At 51.3% G+C, this 21,658-nt stretch overlaps 1 protein-coding gene across 1 annotated transcript in view; it reads right to left on the reverse strand.

The window, feature by feature from the left end:
* LOC144735997 (growth arrest-specific protein 7-like) overlaps window positions 1-21,658 on the reverse strand; it is a 90,389-nt gene that overhangs the window by 15,098 nt on the left and 53,633 nt on the right. Inside the window, 3 exon segments of the mRNA XM_078618620.1 lie at window positions 6,753-6,817; window positions 8,473-8,547; window positions 15,844-15,967. Coding sequence (XP_078474746.1) covers window positions 6,753-6,817; window positions 8,473-8,547; window positions 15,844-15,967 — 264 coding nt within the window.

Genomic DNA, 21,658 nt, shown 5'->3' on the forward strand with positions numbered 1-21,658 from the left:
CTGACGCCTTGCTGCTGTATATTTGGAGTTTGCGCGTCTCTCTCTCCCGGTGGTCGCGTGGACTTTTCTCCAGGTCCTCCGGTTTTACCTCAACGTTTAGAATCGACGTGCGTTTAGAGTATTTGGCAGGGATGAAGATAAGCCCACATGGTTGAGCTCTCATTGCTGATGGCCAGGTCGCTTTGGAAAAAGAGCTGGAAAGCTCATTGGGGCCTTTACCCGTAAAAATAAATCAAATATTGTTTTAGGAAAAGGTGGAAATTACCCTCTCTTTACCCCACCGCCAGCGTGCGGTGCTGGTTACAGCACTGGCGGTGTGAGTGTAACACTGGTGGTGTGTGTGTGTAACACTGGTGGTGTGTGTGTGTAACACTGGTGGTGTGTGTGTGTGTGTAACACTGGTGGTGTGAGTGTAACACTGGTGGTGTGTGTGTGTGTAACACTGGTGGTGTGAGTGTAACACTGGTGGTGTGTGTGTGTGTAACACTGGTGGTGTGTGTGTGTAACACTGGTGGTGTGTGTGTGTAACACTGGTGGTGTGTGTGTGTGTAACACTGGTGGTGTGTGTGTGTAACACTGGTGGTGTGTGTGTGTAACACTGGTGGTGTGTGTGTGTAACACTGGTGGTGTGTGTGTGTAACACTGGTGGTGTGTGTGTGTAACACTGGTGGTGTGAGTGTGTGTAACACTGGTGGTGTGTGTGTGTAACACTGGTGGTGTGAGTGTGTGTAACACTGGTGGTGTGTGTGTGTAACACTGGTGGTGTGAGTGTAACACTGGTGGTGTGAGTGTGTGTAACACTGGTGGTGTGTGTGTGTAACACTGGTGGTGTGTGTGTAACACTGGTGGTGTGAGTGTGTGTAACACTGGTGGTGTGTGTGTGTGTGTAACACTGGTGGTGAGTGTGTGTAACACTGGTGGTGTGTGTGTGTGTAACACTGGTGGTGTGAGTGTGTGTAACACTGGTGGTGTGTGTGTGTGTAACACTGGTGGTGTGAGTGTGTGTAACACTGGTGGTGTGTGTGTGTAACACTGGTGGTGTGAGTGTGTGTAACACTGGTGGTGTGTGTGTGTGTAACACTGGTGGTGTGAGTGTGTGTAACACTGGTGGTGTGAGTGTGTGTAACACTGGTGGTGTGTGTGTGTAACACTGGTGGTGTGTGTGTGTAACACTGGTGGTGTGAGTGTGTGTAACACTGGTGGTGTGTGTGTGTGTAACACTGGTGGTGTGAGTGTGTGTAACACTGGTGGTGTGTGTGTAACACTGGTGGTGTGTGTGTAACACTGGTGGTGTGAGTGTGTGTAACACTGGTGGTGTGAGTGTAACACTGGTGGTGTGTGTGTAACACTGGTGGTGTGAGTGTGTGTAACACTGGTGGTGTGTGTGTGTGTAACACTGGTGGTGTGAGTGTGTGTAACACTGGTGGTGTGTGTGTAACACTGGTGGTGTGTGTGTAACACTGGTGGTGTGAGTGTGTGTAACACTGGTGGTGTGAGTGTAACACTGGTGGTGTGAGTGTGTGTGTAACACTGGTGGTGTGTGTGTGTGTAACACTGGTGGTGTGTGTGTGTGTAACACTGGTGGTGTGAGTGTGTGTAACACTGGTGGTGTGAGTGTGTGTGTAACACTGGTGGTGTGTGTGTGTGTAACACTGGTGGTGTGAGTGTGTGTAACACTGGTGGTGTGAGTGTAACACTGGTGGTGTGTGTGTGTGTAACACTGGTGGTGTGTGTGTGTGTGTAACACTGGTGGTGTGTGTGTGTGTAACACTGGTGGTGTGAGTGTGTGTAACACTGGTGGTGTGAGTGTGTGTAACACTGGTGGTGTGTGTGTGTGTGTAACACTGGTGGTGTGTGTGTGTGTGTAACACTGGTGGTGTGAGTGTGTGTAACACTGGTGGTGTGAGTGTGTGTAACACTGGTGGTGTGTGTGTGTGTGTAACACTGGTGGTGTGTGTGTGTGTAACACTGGTGGTGTGAGTGTGTGTAACACTGGTGGTGTGAGTGTGTGTAACACTGGTGGTGTGTGTGTGTGTAACACTGGTGGTGTGAGTGTGTGTGTAACACTGGTGGTGTGAGTGTGTGTGTAACACTGGTGGTGTGAGTGTGTGTGTAACACTGGTGGTGTGTGAGTGTGTGTAACACTGGTGGTGTGTGTGTGTGTAACACTGGTGGTGTGTGTGTGTGTGTAACACTGGTGGTGTGTGAGTGTGTGTAACACTGGTGGTGTGTGTGTGTGTGTAACACTGGTGGTGTGTGAGTGTGTGTAACACTGGTGGTGTGTGTGTGTGTGTAACACTGGTGGTGTGAGTGTGTGTAACACTGGTGGTGTGTGTGTGTGTGTAACACTGGTGGTGTGAGTGTGTGTGTAACACTGGTGGTGTGTGAGTGTGTGTAACACTGGTGGTGTGTGAGTGTGTGTAACACTGGTGGTGTGTGAGTGTGTGTAACACTGGTGGTGTGTGTGTGTGTGTAACACTGGTGGTGTGTGAGTGTGTGTAACACTGGTGGTGTGTGTGTGTGTGTAACACTGGTGGTGTGTGAGTGTGTGTAACACTGGTGGTGTGTGTGTGTGTGTAACACTGGTGGTGTGAGTGTGTGTAACACTGGTGGTGTGTGTGTGTGTGTAACACTGGTGGTGTGAGTGTGTGTGTAACACTGGTGGTGTGTGAGTGTGTGTAACACTGGTGGTGTGTGTGTGTGTGTAACACTGGTGGTGTGTGAGTGTGTGTAACACTGGTGGTGTGTGTGTGTGTGTAACACTGGTGGTGTGAGTGTGTGTAACACTGGTGGTGTGAGTGTGTGTAACACTGGTGGTGTGTGTGTGTGTAACACTGGTGGTGTGAGTGTGTGTAACACTGGTGGTGTGAGTGTGTGTAACACTGGTGGTGTGTGTGTGTGTAACACTGGTGGTGTGAGTGTGTGTAACACTGGTGGTGTGTGAGTGTGTGTAACACTGGTGGTGTGTGTGTAACACTGGTGGTGTGTGTGTGTGTGTAACACTGGTGTGAGTGTGTGTGTGTAACACTGGTGTGAGTGTGTGAGTGTGTGTAACACTGGTGGTGTGTGTGTAACACTGGTGGTGTGTGTGTGTGTGTAACACTGGTGGTGTGTGTGTGTGTGTAACACTGGTGGTGTGTGAGTGTGTGTAACACTGGTGGTGTGTGTGTGTGTAACACTGGTGGTGTGTGTGTGTGTGTAACACTGGTGTGAGTGTGTGTAACACTGGTGGTGTGTGTGTAACACTGGTGGTGTGTGTGTGTGTGTAACACTGGTGGTGTGTGTGTGTGTGTAACACTGGTGGTGTGTGTGTGTGTGTAACACTGGTGGTGTGTGAGTGTGTGTAACACTGGTGGTGTGTGAGTGTGTGTAACACTGGTGGTGTGTGAGTGTGTGTAACACTGGTGGTGTGTGTGTGTGTGTAACACTGGTGGTGTGTGAGTGTGTGTAACACTGGTGGTGTGTGTGTGTGTGTAACACTGGTGGTGTGTGAGTGTGTGTAACACTGGTGGTGTGTGTGTGTGTAACACTGGTGGTGTGTGAGTGTGTGTAACACTGGTGGTGTGTGAGTGTGTGTAACACTGGTGGTGTGTGTGTGTGTGTAACACTGGTGGTGTGTGAGTGTGTGTAACACTGGTGGTGTGTGTGTGTGTGTAACACTGGTGGTGTGTGTGTGTAACACTGGTGGTGTGTGTGTGTAACACTGGTGGTGTGTGTGTGTAACACTGGTGGTGTGAGTGTGTGTAACACTGGTGGTGTGTGTGTGTGTGTAACACTGGTGGTGTGAGTGTGTGTAACACTGGTGGTGTGTGTGTGTGTGTAACACTGGTGGTGTGTGAGTGTGTGTAACACTGGTGGTGTGAGTGTGTAACACTGGCGGTGTGAGTGTGTGTGTGTAACACTGGTGGTGTGTGTGTGTGTAACACTGGTGGTGTGTGTGTGTGTGTAACACTGGTGGTGTGTGTGTAACACTGGTGGTGTGTGTGTGTGTGTGTAACACTGGTGGTGTGTGTGTGTGTGTAACACTGGCGGTGTGAGTGTGTGTGTAACACTGGTGGTGTGAGTGTGTAACACTGGTGGTGTGAGTGTGTGTAACACTGGTGGTGTGAGTGTGTAACACTGGTGGTGTGAGTGTGTGTAACACTGGTGGTGTGTGTGTGTGTAACACTGGTGGTGCGTGAGTGTGTGTAACACTGGTGGTGTGAGTGTGTGTAACACTGGTGGTGTGAGTGTGTGTAACACTGGTGGTGTGTGTGTAACACTGGTGGTGTGTGTGTGTAACACTGGTGGTGTGTGTGTGTGTAACACTGGTGGTGTGAGTGTAACACTGGTGGTGTGTGTGTGTGTGTAACACTGGTGGTGTGAGTGTGTGTAACACTGGTGGTGTGTGTGTAACACTGGTGGTGTGTGTGTGTGTAACACTGGTGGTGTGTGTGTAACACTGGTGGTGTGTGTGTGTGTAACACTGGTGGTGTGTGTGTGTGTAACACTGGTGGTGTGAGTGTAACACTGGTGGTGCGTGAGTGTGTGTAACACTGGTGGTGTGAGTGTGTGTAACACTGGTGGTGTGTGTGTGTGTAACACTGGTGGTGTGTGTGTAACACTGGTGGTGTGTGTGTAACACTGGTGGTGTGTGTGTGTGTAACACTGGTGGTGTGTGTGTAACACTGGTGGTGTGTGTGTGTGTGTAACACTGGTGGTGTGTGTGTAACACTGGTGGTGTGTGTGTAACACTGGTGGTGTGAGTGTGTGTAACACTGGTGGTGTGTGTGTGTGTAACACTGGTGGTGCGTGAGTGTGTGTAACACTGGTGGTGTGAGTGTGTGTAACACTGGTGGTGTGAGTGTGTGTAACACTGGTGGTGTGTGTGTAACACTGGTGGTGTGTGTGTGTAACACTGGTGGTGTGTGTGTAACACTGGTGGTGTGTGTGTGTAACACTGGTGGTGTGTGTGTAACACTGGTGGTGTGTGTGTAACACTGGTGGTGTGAGTGTGTGTAACACTGGTGGTGTGTGTGTGTAACACTGGTGGTGTGTGTGTAACACTGGTGGTGTGTGAGTGTAACACTGGTGGTGTGTGTGTGTAACACTGGTGGTGTGTGTGTGTAACACTGGTGGTGTGAGTGTGTGTAACACTGGTGGTGTGTGTGTGTGTAACACTGGTGGTGTGTGTGTAACACTGGTGGTGTGTGAGTGTGTGTAACACTGGTGGTGTGAGTGTGTGTAACACTGGTGGTGTGAGTGTGTAACACTGGTGGTGTGTGTGTAACACTGGTGGTGTGAGTGTAACACTGGTGGTGTGTGTGTGTGTAACACTGGTGGTGTGTGTGTAACACTGGTGGTGTGTGTGTGTGTAACACTGGTGGTGTGTGTGTGTAACACTGGTGGTGTGTGTGTGTGTAACACTGGTGGTGAGTGTGTGTAACACTGGTGGTGTGTGTGTGTAACACTGGTGGTGAGTGTGTGTAACACTGGTGGTGTGTGTGTGTGTGTAACACTGGTGGTGTGTATGTGTAACACTGGTGGTGTGAGTGTGTGTGTAACACTGGTGGTGTGTGTGTGTGTAACACTGGTGGTGTGTGTGTGTAACACTGGTGGTGTGAGTGTGTGTAACACTGGTGGTGTGTGTGTGTAACACTGGTGGTGTGAGTGTGTGTAACACTGGTGGTGTGAGTGTGTGTAACACTGGTGGTGTGAGTGTGTGTAACACTGGTGGTGTGAGTGTGTGTGACACTGGTGGTGTGAGTGTGTGTGTAACACTGGTGGTGTGAGTGTGTGTAACACTGGTGGTGTGTGTGTGTAACACTGGTGGTGTGAGTGTGTGTAACACTGGTGGTGTGAGTGTGTGTAACACTGGTGGTGTGTGTGTAACACTGGTGGTGCGTGAGTGAGTGTGTGTGTGACACTGGTGGTGTGTGTGTGTGTAACACTGGTGGTGCGTGAGTGAGTGTGTGTGTGACACTGGTGGTGTGTGTGTGTGTGTAACACTGGTGGTGTGTGTGTGTGTGTAACACTGGTGGTGCATGAGTGTGTGTGCGTGTGCAATGCAGATGACTCTGGGCGTGGGAGTGAACGTGCCGAACGCTGTGCTGCTCCGGCAAGGTCACCAATCAATGAATACCCTCCCCGGCCCAGAGGTCATCCCGGCAACTCGAGTTCATTACTCGCCAAGAGCATGTTTGTTGGTGAATCGGCGCTTAATATCAAACACTCGTGCCAGGATCACGTACACAAGACCCCCACCGTGTAGCCTTCACAGACTAATGCCGCTAGCAGCGCCTAGGCCTCGGCAAGGTAAGGTAAAAGTGTAAAAACAACGAGCCTAACTTTACCCTACCCTTTACCCTTACCCCTTGGCATGTCGACACCTTTACCCTTTACCCTTTTACCCGGTAAAAATGGTACAATTACCTTACCTTGCCGAGGCCTAACAGCACCTATGAAGGCCGGCACGGCACACGAGGGGGTGGGTGGCCAGCACCACTCCCGACCGCCTTTGTCTCCCCCAGTGGCGATGTTTACACACCGCACCAGGTACTCATTTGAGGTTGAGTCGGCATAGGGGAGGCCCAGGACCGGTTCAGATAATCGTCACCGGTGTTGGCCGTGAGCGGGAATCGAACCCGGCTGGCCAGCTTCGTAGCGCAGCGTAGCGCTAACCGCTACACCACCGCTCCCCATGTACACAAACACACGCACACACACACACGCACCATAATGAATGACATTTGTCTCAAGTTTTTTTCTCTTGCCTGTATGTCGCTGCTGGACTTCCTCATGTTCTTCTGCGATGGGGTGGGCGACAAGGAAGCCTCACCTGCAAACAAGAGAGCCGGTTCACCTGCCAGGCAATTTAAAATAATCCGCTCGCTCATTCGCTCGCCCACTCATTCCGCCTCCACGCCAAGAGACTGCCCCACGCAGTTGTCGCCGGATGGGCGAGGGGGGCTGACTGCCAACACGGGCGGTGGAGTGGTCACCACCCAGCCCAGCGGCCAAGGGGAACCCCTAAGATCGAATGTGGGAGACTGTTTGGGCAAATCTGTGTGGTTATTTTAACACGTAGGCTTGCGCGACCAATATTATATCGATATCCATTGTACTTGATATGCGCACATTAACCACCCGCCCCCCGCCTCTGGTCTTCGCAGATGATTGGCTAACAAATGACGACGTCACATTTGTCCTTCCGTCTATTTAAGACCGAAACAGGAGGAGGATTTATCCACAACTCTTGCGGTTCGACCTCGGCAGGCCGCCCCGGTTAACAACCGCCGGGGCGTGCCGACCCTGATGCACGCCGGCGTCCCGCTCTGCGGAGCGCACGGGCAAGGACCTCGCGGTCACGGGATCGGCGCGAGCACCGCACGCGCCCAATAATTACGTCGTCATCGCCATCATTACCATCCCTAACGCCGACAATTAAGGACGGAACGGTTGATCGCGGTTGGGTCTTGGCCGGGAGCCCGTTAAGTCACCGCGGTTACGCAAGGGCAGGGGGAGCGGCTCTTGAATTGCTCGCGCCGGGCCTCGTGCGCCGGTGGGAAACTTCCCGCGAGCCCGGGGTGGGTGAGATCAGCCGAGCCCCGGCCCATCTTGGAGCGCGGCCACCGCCCTTTTGTGGGGTCAAAGGGGCAGCGGCCTCCGCTGTACTCCTCAAGCCGCGAGCGGCCTCCGCTGAAAGGAGCCCGTCGAGGGTACGTGGGCCTCCTCTGCCAAGCCGGCCAGACGTCTTGGTAGCGGTGACAGTACCCGCCCGCGCACTGCACCACCATACGCGACGTGCCGATCCACCGCGAATTGCCCGTTCCCCCAGAGACGGACGTAGAGACCCAAAGGCTTACAGAGACCCAAAGAATCACCGAGAGACACCACGAACTCACATGGGGACGCGCAGACCCGTAGGCTCGCACGGATCATCCGTAGACTCACGCAGACTCGAAGAGACCGACAGACTCGCGTAGAGACTCACAGACTCACGTAAGAGAGCCGCGCCATACGGTGCAACGCGATTGACGGATCGCACTTCACGTGGTCACAATCAGGCGGCTCCGTAACCGTTTAGAATTCTGAGACATCTGCAAGTCACATCGTGGACGGATGTCCCGTTCACCGCTGAATCTCGGAACACACAAGCGGCTCCGCGTCAATTTTATTGAGCAGCGCCGTCGTTTTTTAAAAGACATCGTTACTCACCGCAGAGAACCGTAGCGACACGACCGCCACGCTCAACGATCAATAAGCCGGCGTCAAACTGTGCCGCACGTAACCCTCCCGCGTGACCTCGTGGGAGCCTCGGCACCGTTAAAGTTCTGTCATTTTTCTTCTGGTTCCGTTGCGATGACGAACGCCCACGTCATCGGAAAACGCAATCGGAAGAAAAAACGGATGTGACGCACGTCATCGGAACGGGAAAGGGTTAAATCCACTCGCCCCCCCCCCCATCACGTGATTGCCCTCCCCACGACTCACCGGTGGGAGACGGCGTGGAGGGCGTCGACACGGACCGGTTGGAGGCTTCGCCCGTCGGCCTCTCCCAGGTCGTCTCTGCGACGGGAAAAAAAAATAAGCGGAACGGTCGGGGCGTGGTCCGTGCGGCCGGACCATCACAGAGGGGGGGTCGGGGCCGTGGGGTAAGCGGGCGGGACGGGAGCAGAGCACCGGACCTGCAGCCCCCATCCGCGTCCGTCCGCCCGGCAGGGTCAAAAAGGTCACGGGGTTTGGTGGTTAAAAAGTGTGGGTCCTGCCACCTCGTCCGAGAAGTCTGGCACAGTGTGGAAGAGTCGGCGAGTTATTGTCTCTCAAGGGGCTGTCTACAGCAGTGGTTCTTCTTAACCCGGCGTGCGAGATGACCTTTCTGGGGGGGTAAGCGAGGTATTGGCCAGATTTTTTTAGAAGGTAAAGCATGGAAAACACAAATTTAGCACGAGCGCGTAAGTACAACTACTTTTTTAATTTCGATTTAAAGCTTTCGCGACTGCAGGGATTCATATTCTTGGTTCTTTATTTTATTATTTCCCTTCTACGTGACTTTACCGAAAGAACCAAGAATACAACTACTTTGTTTGTATTGATTAGCGTGATAAAAAATATAACGACTGAGAACTAAAGGGTGCGAGGGTGCAGTAAAGGTTAAGAACCACGGCTCTAGAGCTTCCTCTAGTATCACTATCACTAGTTTAATTTCAGCAGGTAAGGCCGCACGAATGATAGCTCAACAAAGTGGCTCATCATCATCACGTGGAAATGTAGAGCAGCAGCCGCGTAACTCTCAACGCATCACGTTGCTTGGAAATGTTGAGGGAAAAACCGGAGGACCCGGAGAAAAATGCACATGACCGCACACGGGGAGAGAGAGAGACACGCAAACTCAAAATATACAGCAGCAGCCGTCAGAGTTGGGATTGAACCCACGACCTCCTTCATACCAGGCGAGGTAGTCAACATCTCCTAGCCACCGTGATGATGATGAGAGAGAGACACGCAAACTCCAAATATACAGCAGCAGGCGTCAGGGTTGGGATTGAACCCACGACCTCCTGCACACCAGGCGAGATAGTTAACATCTCCTAGCCACCATGATGATGATGAGAGAGAGAGACACGCAAACTCCAAATATACAGCAGCAGGCGTCAGGGTTGGGATTGAACCCACGACCTCCCGCACACCAGGCGAGGTAGTCAACATCTCCTAGCCACCGTGATGATGAGAGCGAGAGAGAGACACGCAAACTCCAAATATACAGCAGCAGCAGGCGTCAGGGTTGGGATTGAACCCACGACCTCCTGTACACCAGGCGAGGTAGTCAACATCTCCTAGTCACCGTGATGATGATGAGAGAAAGAGAGAGAGACACGCAAACTCCAAATATACAGCAGCAGCAGGCGTCAAGAGTTGGGATTGAACCCACGACCTCCTGCACACCAGGCGAGGGAGTTAACATCGCCGAGCCACCACGGCGCCTGGGATAACGCCCAGGACCGTGAGAGAGACGCCTACGACTTAGGGAGGCCTTAATCCAGCAGCGGATGACGACGTACACTGCACACAGCGTTGGTGTACGGTGCTTTTTCTGCAATATTCAGCTGTCTTTTCTTGGATTTTCTGTTCGCACTTAGTCACTACAAGATGTTTTCTTGTTCATGTTTTGTTTTTTTTGTTTGTTGCGGTTGCACCCGATTCAAGAGCCGAATGGCTTCACAGGGGCTATACCTAATAAATGAACTTGAAAACTTGAAACTTGATGACTTCAGCACCACTAGAGGGCAGCAGTGGCCAGGCCGTGGTGGGGCAAATCGTGGGGGAAGCCGAATCGGGGGGGGGGGGTCACAGCTCCGAAGCAGCAGAGTAAGCTCGCGTACGACGGGAAAACCGTTCAACAGTAAAACATTTTTTAAAAATTAACTAATTATCATATTTTTACTGGCAAATGAGGTTCCCATAGTGTAGATGCTTGCCCCGAGCTCTCATACTCTGATGGTGCATTGTCTTTGAGTTGTACGCCTTTTGGCGTCATCTGGTCCAACACCATGTGAGACTAGGCTCTAAGGAAAGCTGTCTCGGGTGTGGACCAATCAACTTCAAGGACAGTGCACATTATCAGAGTTATGTCTTTTGTTCGTATTATGGCTGCAGGTATTGCGGTCTATGCAAACATGACTCCTTGTAAAAAGGTGTCAGTTTTGTTGCCAGATAGAAGGGTAAAAAAAACAATTATCAGTAAAAACGACATCACGGCGGTGATCCACTCCGCAACTAGCTCCTGACGCGGTTGTATGTATGTTCGTTCAACTTCTTCTGCAACCGTGCGTAGCAAACCGCGCTACAGATTTCACGTTGACCACCTCCCGGCGGAGGCCGAATCCTGATGAGGTCACTCACGCGATGCAGACAGAGGGCGGTGTGCTTCGTGTGGGTTCGATCCCGACCCTGACGCCTGCTGCTGCTGCTGTATATTTGGAGTTTGCGTGTCTCTCTCTCTCTCTCCACCGTGCATGGTCACGCGGATTTTTGACTCCGGGTCATCTGCGAATTTTGTCCCGCGCTCAATTCGGCTAATTTCCAGCATCTCCAGAGTGAGTCAAAAAAATTAACCCGTAAAAACAAATCCTTTATATGCGTGGCGGCTAGAGTCCTCTCGTCCTCTGGCTTGAGATGGCTGCCACCTATGGGTCAGATGATTGCCTGCCACCATTAAGCAATTGGTAATTAAATATAATAACAAAAAAATCCTAAAAAGTGTAAAATTTTGGACAAAATTTTTCACGAAAATAAATTGTCACGCACAACGAGTCTGTGTGCAAAATGTCAGCTCGATTGGATCACGGGAAGTGGGTTAAAAAACGACCGAAAGATTTGCACGGTCGTAAGCGCGCAAGCAAGCAAGCAAGTGAACTTAATATAAAGGATTTAAAAACAAAACCACCACCACATCGGTTTGACCGTCAAGAGGTTAAGCTCGAGGTCACATTTTCTAAATCAGCTCCGTGATTCCAGACTTTCCGCGGGGCGGGCTCCCTCCGTTAACGCGCGCAGCATCTCGCATTCCTCCGCCAGAGCTCCGAACGGATTCCCCGTCACGCGACCGCGATAAAACCCGGAGGAAATCGACCGCCCCACCACCGGCCCCACCACCCCCCCCCCCAAACAAGACGCGCGGGGGCAAGTGCACCGTAACGATGCCGACGACGCGTGAACAAGACGCACCGGACGTTTCGGCTCGAGAACGAACACGAGGGCCCAAGTATTCCCAGCGAGGGCCCATCCCCCGAGCCAGGAAACGGACACGTGATGGTAAAGCAATCGCCGTTGTCTCTGCTGCGCCCACGCAGGTGTCCACATCATCATCGTCGGCGTCGTGTGGAAGTTCGTGGCACAGCCCTCGAAACACTCTAAATGTGTTTGGAGGGGACACGGAAAAAAAAAAAGCGGAGGACCCGGAGAAAAAAATCCACGCGAACCACGAGGAGAGAGAGAGACACGCAAACTCCAAATATACAGCAGCAGGCGGCAGGGTCGGGATCGAACCCACGACCTCCTGCGTACCAGGCGAAGGAGTCAAAAATCTCCGAGCCACCGTGGCGCTACGAGAATAGAAAATACGCCACGGATGATGTTGAGTTAGCTCGGGCACGAGGGGCCCACTGCCCCACACTGCACCCCCCCCCCCCCATCCGAGATCAACTGGAGCCAGGTCACGCGGTGCTTGTGACCCGGGTTATTGAATGAGAAGTAGTAAACGGACCACACAAGACTAACTGCGATTGACCGTACCCCCACAAGGGTTTGCTCACTTCAACTCGCCGCCTCGTGTTGGAAATCCAGGGAAGAGAGGAAAAAATAAAATGTACGGCCTCATCCCTACAGGCAATGATTTACAGCGCTGCGCCGATGCCCCAAGCTGCCCCCCCTACCCCCTCCCCCTGCCCTCCACCACCCCCCGGGGCAGCATCGCTGGCAGGGATGCACCCCACAACAGCCGCTTGGACGGTCTCACGGAAAATGTGAATCATTTCTGGAACGTAAACTCGGGTCACTCCGGCCAGAAACTCCGCCACCGCCGCCGTTCCTGGCAGCCGCCGTCGGCACGGACGGACGGCTTCCTCGGGACGAGCGCCAACGAGTGGAAGGAAAGTCGTCCGGAGCACTGCAATGAACTTCATCTAAACTAACACGGAGTGGCCTTGGTCGCGTAAAATATGAATGCACGACGCCGGTTGCAATTACCGGCGAAACGGCTCGGCGCTCGAATTGTAAATGTTGTGGGGTTTTCCTCTGCAACGCGCCGTTTTTGCTGTGCCAGTAACGATTTGGCACGTTTTGTTCACGTGATAAACCTTACTAATTGTCCGTGTCAAGTGGTGGCAGGTTTAACGATGCATTTATATCTTCTTGGTTCTTTCGGTAAAGTCACGTAGAAGGGAAATAATAAAATAAAATAAATTAAACATAATAAAACACAATTCTCACGACGTTTCGGAAAGACAGCGTCTTTCCGACAGACCTGTTCTTCACCTGAGGACGGCTGCTTGCGTTATGGCCGAAACGTCGTGAGAATTATTTTACTATGTTTTATTTATTACTTTATTATTTCCATTCTACGTGACTTTACCAAAAGAACCAAGACGATGAATCCCTGCAGTCACGAAAGCTTTAAATCGAGATGCATTTATATTTAAGCGATCCAACCCAAGAAATACAACTTCTGTTATGGATGAAACTTAACGATTTTTTTATTTTACCAGGTAAGGCCCCCTGAGCTGTGTAGATTTTTTTCAGAAGCGGCCTGGCTATCACTAATGATAGCTCAACGAAGAGGATGATCATCGTCACGTGGACATTTCTAGCAGCCGAGCACTCTAAAAACACGTGATGTTGATTCTAAACGTGGAGGAAAAAAATCGGAGGACCCGGAGAAAAATCCACACGACCTCCTGCGTACCAGACGAGGTAGTTAACATCTCATCACGGAGAAAGAGAGAGAGACACCGCAAACTCCAAATGTACAGCAGGCGTCAGGGTCGGAATCTAACCCACGACCTCCTGCATACCAGGCGAGGTAGTTAACATCTTCTAACCACCGGCGGTGCTGGGAGAATATAGGTCATAGGTGATGTTGAGTTCGGTAGGGCAATGGGAATTCTTCATCTAAAAAAAAATGAGACAGAGTCCACAGGGTTGGCGGTGAATAATATTTGGAGACTGCACGGTGCACACGATGTGGCCCTGATAGAAATCAGTAATCTCGCAAACAGTCGCCTCCTTTGAAGAATGCTTCTTTCAACTTTGGTGAATGTTTACGTGCCCGTGTAGGGGCAGTTCACCGAACAACATTCTTCGTATTAGGGCCCCAATGGTGCATATGGTGCATCGTGCAGCCCCCAATGATGATTCACTCTTTCTCTCTGCCTCTCTGTCTCTCTGCCTCTCTGTCTCTCTGTGTCTCTCTGTCTGTCTCTGTGTCTCTCTGTCTGTCTCTGTGTCTCTCTGTCTATCTGTCTCTGTGTCTCTGTGTCTCTGCCTCCCTCTCTCTCTGTCTCTCTCTCTCTCTGTGTCTCTCTGTCTCTCTGTCTCTGTGTCTCTGCCTCTCTCTCTCTATGTCTCTCTCTCTGTGTCTCTCTCTGTCTCTGTGTCTCTCTGTGTCTGTGTCTCTCTGTCTCTCTATCTGTCTCTGCTTCTCTGCGTGTCTCCGTGTCTGCGTGTCTCTGTCTCTCTGTCTCTCTGTGTCTGTGTCTCTCTGTCTCTCTATCTGTCTCTGCTTCTCTGCGTGTCTCCGTGTCTGCGTGTCTCTGTCTGTCTGTGTCTCTGTGTCTCTCTGTGTCTCTCTGTGTCTCTCTCTGTCTCACTCTGTCTCACTCTGTCTCTCTCTGTCTCTGTCTCACTCTGTCTCTCTGTCTCTCTCTGTCTCTCTCTGTCTTTCTCTGTCTTTCTCTGTCTCTCTGTCTCTCTGTGTCTCTGTGTCTCTATGTCTCTGTCTCTAACCTCTCTGACCTCTCTCTCTCTCTGTCTCTGACCTTTCTTATCTCTCCGTTCTCTCTAAATCTCCGTCAGGGGGTGCCGTCCCCCGGAATGCCTGAGATGAGATGTCACCGGCTCTGTGAAGAAGCGGGTGCATTCAAGCACCCAATGAATGCTAACATTATCCCCATAATAGCCGTTTGTTTCGCGAGTTTAATTCAAACTTCCGCGACAGAGTTTAAAGTCTTCTGCCGCGATCGTAACACGCGGCATTCACGAGGGGTGCGGTGAGCGCCAGCTTGCGACGGAGAAACGTTTCGGGAGTCCGAGAGTTCAAATGAAATCTAACTTTCACCACAGCGGCCGCTTTGGTGAAAACGTGAACAATAAAAATTAAAGTTTACTTTAAAAAATTATTAAAACGGCAATGGATACCCGTAGTCACTCATATGCATTCATTAACCCCCCTCCACCCACGCACGTTGTGACTACGGTCTGCTCTGGATGGCCCACAGTCGCATACCATTGGAGAGGTTTTTCCCCCCATCTCTATATATATGTAAAAGGGAAATTTGTGAATATGTGTGTCTGTTCGAAATGTTTAGTGTACTTCCCAACATGCAAAAAACTTGAAATTTGGCATGTGGGTAGCTTCCAGACTGTACACAATGCAAAAAGTATAACAATAGACTTTTGTATTTTGGGGGGGGGTGGGGGGGGGGCGCAATAATGGATGTAATATTTTGCAAGACAAGTGAGCGGTGACGTCACACCTGTGACGGGTGACGTCACACACCTGTGACGTCACCCGCATGCTGCAGCGTCACGCAGGGTGCCTGCTGACGTCACGCATCCCCCCCTCCCCCCACCCTCCGCGTAGGCCGCGTGTTCATCCAAGACAAGAATCCAAGTCCCGAAGTCCCGGGGCGGAGCCAGGTTGTAGAGCTAGTTAACAATCAAATAGTGGCTACATCATGGGACCTTCTTTGCCAGTACCAAAATATACTAATAGGTATTCATATTCTTAGGTTTTTTTCAGTAAAGTCACGTAGGTAAAAACATTAAAATTAATAAAAGTAAAATAAAATAAAATTATTATTTTATTAATTTTAATGTTTTTACCGACGTGACTTTACCGAAAAAACCTAAGAATATGAATCCTTGCAGTCACGAAAGCTTCAAATCTAGAATTATACTAATAGGGTTTTCCCCTTTTTTCTGGCAACAAAACCGACACCTTTTTTGTTTGCATTTGACTGCAAGTATTGCAGTTGATGTAACCATGATTCCTTGCAAAAGGTGTCAGTTTTGTTGCCAGAAAAAAGGGGAAAACCCCTATTAGTAATCAAATAGCGGTGGTGGTGGTGGTGGTAGCAATGAGGTCACCGTGCGTGAAGGTGTTGACGTAGTACTTTTGTCCCTGCGGGCTGATGTAGCACTGCCAGCCTTGGGGCAGCGGCGTGCTGCATCGCTCCTCGCCTCCGCCCTGCGGACTCCCCGGAGCTGACATCTGTGGCCCAGCGTGCGTCCAGAGCGAGAGAGAGAGAGAGAGGGACACACAGAGAGAGAGGGACAAGAAAGAGACTTTTGACTTTCAAACAACTTTTATTTCCGCCAGCAGCAAAAGCACTGGAGGCGATTTCGATATGAAACACACAAAGTCACCAGCAAACACAAATGAAAATACTCGCTACAAATCGACGCGCCGTGGCGCTAAAAGCACCGCGCACAACACGAAAGAAAAGGCACGTGGTGGTGGTGGTGGTCATCGCGCACGCCACGGTGACGAGCGAGCGCTTCAGAAGGTGAACACCACGAGGGTGCCGTCCACGCTGGTACAGAGAGGGGCTTTACCGGCTCCCCAGCGGAGACACAGAGAGAGAGACTGAGAGAGAGGGGGACAGGCGATTCGTTACGATGACGTTTGCCGGACGCGTATCGATAGCGCAGTACTCGACAAGTCTGAACTGAAGCCCTTCTCATTTTTGTTATTCGTTCATTCATCCGAAGCGTACGCTGAATAACAGGCGGTCGCTTTTTGGTCACTGGATCGTTTGCTACGAATTCTGCGTAACTTTCTTGGCCACTCGGCCACCGCTGCCGCTCCCTGTGAAGGTTGCCTGGCTTGGCTGGGAAGTTGGTGATTGCGCTCTGGGATGTTGAGGTAGACCACCGTGGGATGTGGCAGTAAACCATCGTGGGCTACGTTTCTTTGCTGCGAGAATTTATTTGCCGTCGTTTGCGCTGCTTTGTTTTGTTTCGGTGTAATATCTAAATGCGTTTATTCATTTTTTTTATTTTGCTCGGTAGTAGGAGTCGGGGTTTTCATTTGCTCGGCGTGTACGGCTGTGCGTGTGTAGGGCTTCTTTCGCGCAGCGCGTAGCCAACCGCGTATACAGCAGCAGGCGTCAGGGTCGGGATTGAACCCGCAACCTCCTGTATACCAGGCGAGGTAGTTAACATCTTCTAGCCACCGTGATGATGATGAGAAAGAGAGAGATACGCAAACTCCTAATATACAGCAGGCGTCAGGGTCGGGATTGAACCCGTGACCTTCTGTACACCAGGCGAGGTAGTTAACATCTCCTAGCCACCGTGATGATGATGAGAGAGAGAGACACGCAAACTCCTAATATACAGCAGGCGTTAGGGTCGGGATTGAACCCGTGACCTTCTGTACACCAGGCAAGGTAGTTAACATCTCCTAGCCACCGTGATGATGACAGAGAGAGACACGCAAACTCCAAATATACAGCAGCAGGCGTCGTCAGGGTCGGGATTGAACCCGCGACCTCCTGTACACCAGGCGAGGTAGTTAACATCTCCTAGCCATCGTGGTGCCAAGCATTACGACGGCCGGTGGCACCGCCTTGCCAACTGTAAATGTGTAATCTCGGTAAATGCTTAACACGAGGTCACACACAGATTAACTTGAGGGTCAAGCCGACTTCCTGGCTCGCAGTTTGTTTGTTTTACGACAAAAAAGAACGCAAACTCCGGCCACGCGTTAGTGGGTGTGTGAACCCACGCCACCTGCCAGAGAATGTGTGCACGTGTGTGCGTGTGTGCGTGTGCACGTGTGTGTACGTGTGTGCGTGTGTGCGTGTGTGCGTGTGTACGTGTGTGCGTGTGTACGTGTGTGCGTGTGTGCGTGTGTACGTGTGTACGTGTGTGCGTGGATGTATAGTTGGCATAGGAGGAGGGCACAGGCGGTGCATCGGGCAGTCGTCTCAGTCAGTCAAACCCACGGCACCTGCTGGGTCTGCCCCGTGACCTCCTGCCGGCGGGCGTTCGACACTTCACGTGGCCTCAGAGTGCACGTAGCCTGGCACAAGCGTCGTGGTGATGTCACGGCCACTTGGCGGTGAATGGCGGTTGTTGTGGTTGTGTGTTAAAATGTGGCGAGCGGGCAGCGTAGAAGGTTAGCGCGCTGCGAACCCGGTGACCCGAGTGTAATACTCGCTCACGGCCAACACCAGTGACAATATTCTGAATCGCTCCTGGGCCTCCCCCTAGGTCGACTCAGCCTCAAATGAGTAACTGGTGCGGTGTGTAAACATCGTCACTGGGGAGACAAAGGCGGCCGGGCGTGGTGTTGGCCACCCACCGCCTCGTGTGCCGTGCCGGCCTTCATAGGTGCTACTCGCTAACAGCACTTGCCCCAACAGTCTGTTAGGGCTATACGGGGGATCTTTGCCTATGTTGAACTTCTATCGCACCGTACGTAGCCAACCGTTGCTAATTGGAGGTACGCAAGCAGGGATAACAAACTAAACACTAAAAAGTAGTCCTAAAGAATTGAAATAACGTCGTGAGAATTTTATTGTTTTATATTTTTCTTATTTCATAGCTTCCCTTCTACGTGACTTTACCGAAAGAACCAACAATATCAGTTCCCACTAGTTAATGACAACGAACTGAACACAGAAAGCAGAAACGAGCGGCGGGGAGAGCCGGACGTCGCGCAGCTGAGGACCGTCGCGTCGACTCGCCGCCCGTCACGCGAAGAACGTTCACCCGGCGTGACGCTCGCGTGCGTGCGGCCCTTACCGGCGGCGGCCGGGACGAACTCGGCGGCCGTGCGGCGCCCGCCGTCTTCAGCCGGCTGTGGCGGAGCCGCCTCGCCACGCCGAGCGCGTTCACGCGGCGATCACGCGCGTCCGATCGCGTGCGCGGCGACACGCATGTGCGTGGTCACGTGTGTGGCCGTACGGCAAACGCGTCAGCCGACGGCCGGCACGGCTGTCTTGGGCCGTCACCTCATCCGAAAGCGCCGCTTTCGGATGAGGTGAGCTTCCGTGGCCGTCTGGAACGCTCTCCCTTGCGATATATCAGGAAGTCACTGGGAGCTAAGCGATTTTTAAAGCATCTACATTGACACACTCGTTTCTTTTTTATTTAAAGCTTTCGTGACTGCAAGGATTCATATTCTTGGTTCTTTCGGTAAAGTCACGGAGAAGGGAAACAATAAAATGATAAAAATATAAAACAAAATTGTTTGATATTCTCGGCTATTAATGTTCGAGGTGTTTTTTCTTTTGTTTTATATTTTTTTAAATTTCATTGTTTCCCTTCTACGTGGCTTTACCGAAAGAACCAATAATATACACTCATTTCTTTAGAACTGCTTCGTTCGTTCAGTTTGTTGTCGTTTCCCCCCCCCGCACCTCCGATTAGCGTGCTTGTCTACCTACGGGAGCGAAAGAAGTTCAACGCACACACACACACAGGGTCGGCACGGCTTGGGTCCCGGGTGTTAATCGTCGTGGGAACGCTGCAAACATTCCAAACCGCCCTCCTCCTCCATGACTGCCGACGAGTGGCAGAGAAACCAAATTCCTCCGTAAACGATGACGTCTGTTCGCCCCGGCCGAGATCCATCGCCGTTGTTGACATATTTTTTTCCTCCCCCCTCTTACCGCAAACCCTTGGCGGATTTCGAAGACGTCTTGCTTCCCCTTTGACGTCATGGATTTGCGCCGTCCTGGGTTCCACTCCAACCGGATTCATTCCCGGCTCATTTAATGTTCGCGGTGGTTTTTATTCTTTCGGATTTGCGAATTTTTCTTTTTCCATCTCGGTGCCAACAGGAGGCGGTGAGGGATGCGCATGGAGCAGCGTGGAGCGAGCGAGCGAGCGAGGGCTGCCGTACGAAAAGGGCCCTGCTCTTTCACCCGCCAATCGACGCTTCGGCCGGTGTCAAGAACTCGGGCCGAGGTGTGAAGGGGTTTTTAACCAACGCCATCCACAGCATGCAACTCCGGCCGTCGCCTGACGAGGCTGTGACTTTACCGGTGGAAACGCCACGGCACATTGATTGTCAATGTTGTTGTGGGTGGGTTTTACTCTCCAACGCACCACCGGTGTGTGCTGTGCGAGTCACTAATTTTGTTCACGTGACAAGCATTACTAATTGGCTGTTACTTTTCGATTTAAAGCTTTCGTGACTGCAGGGATTCATCTTCTTGGTTCTTTCGGTAAAGCAGCCGTCCTCAGGTGAAGAACAGGTCTGTCGGAAAGACAGCATCTGAATGAAACACCACCAAGCTTGGCAGCGTATATTTAACCTGAGGACGGCTGCTTGTGTTGTGGCCGAAACGTCTTGAGAATTGTATTTTATTATGTTGTATTTTTATTATTTTATTATTTCCCTTCTACGTGACTTTACCGAAAGAACCATGAAGATGGCTGTTACTCTTTGGTTCTTTCGGTAAAGTCACGTATATGATTTTTTTTTCTCTTCACCTACGTGACTTTACCGAATGAACCAAAGAGTATGGATCCTTGCAGTCACGAAAACTTCAAATCTAGAATAATTGCCTGTTTCGGGTGGTGGCGGGTTTAACGACACATTTATATATTTACGCGATCCAACCCAAAAAAACTCTCTTCTGGATGATATTGTTCGCGAAAGCCCTACTGCATGTTAAACCAACAAAAACCTCCATCATGGAGAGGTGCATTCATTTTCTTCGTTCTTTCGTTAAAGTCACGTAGAATGGAAATAATAAAATAATAAAAGTAAAACATAATTAAATCATTCTCACAACCTTTAAATCGAAATTTAGGTGCATTCATTGTTTCTTTCATTAAAAAAACGCATTTCCCTCCCACCAACCCCCAACGCAATTTTACGCTAGAGACGCTGACGGCCATGTCAAGACATTCATCCAGCAGCGGACGGACCATGGCCATCGACCGCGACCCCGGCCATCGACCCCGGCCACCGACGCCGCGTGGGCAAGCGCTTGCAAGGCTTCCGCGGCCCGTCGCGATGATTGCTCCCCCTGGCGCATTCCGGCTTCGTGCTGTTGCCACAGCTGGTCTCGGAGATTCTCCAAAGGCGGTGAACTTCAAAGTAGCCTGCGTCCCGTGACTCGCAAATCTCAGCAGGGCAGCCCAGGAGAATTCGACTCGATGGATATCCTTGGGGCCAAATCCGCTGGCCCCAAAACCAAAACTGAACTTTTTATTCTTTAACAGATAAGGCCCCACTGAGCTACGTGACTCTTTATGAGAAGGTACCTGGCTGTCACAAATGAAAGCCCGGTGAAGTGGCTTATCATGTGGAGATTCACAGGAGCCAAACACTCCAAATGGATGTTTCTAAATGTTGAAGGGAAAAACTGGAGGACCCGGAGTAAAATCCAAGCGACCACGGGGAGAGAGAGACATACAAGCTGTAAATATACAGCAGCAGGCGTCAGGGTCGGGATCGAAACCACGACCTCCTGTATACCAGGCAAGGTAGTTAACATCTTATAGCCACGGTAATGATGATGATGAGAGAGAGACACCGCAAACTCCAAATATACAGTAGGCATCAGGGTTGAGATCAAACTCACGACCTCCAGCATACCAGGCGAGGTAGTTAACATCTCATAGCGACGGTAATGATGATGAGAGAGAGAGACACCATAAACTCCAAATATACAGCAGGCATCAGGGTTAGGATCGAACCCACGACCTCCTGTGTACCGGGCGAGGTAGTCAACATCTCATAGCCACTGCGGCACCCCAATGACACGCCACCCCGACAAGTTGGCTGCGACAGATGCCAGAAAGTACTCAGCGGGGTCAGGACGTGGTCATTGCTGGTGTCAAGTTCAGGGTTCACGGGGAGGGGCCGGGCGGCTGAAAGATCAGAGCGCTGAGCTGACACCGCATGGGATTGTGGGTTCAAATCCCACGTTCCAGAGGC

This window comes from Lampetra planeri, chromosome 58 (assembly GCF_965212315.1).
Source record: "Lampetra planeri chromosome 58, kcLamPlan1.2.h2, whole genome shotgun sequence".
NCBI classification, from domain to species: Eukaryota; Metazoa; Chordata; class Hyperoartia; order Petromyzontiformes; family Petromyzontidae; genus Lampetra; species Lampetra planeri.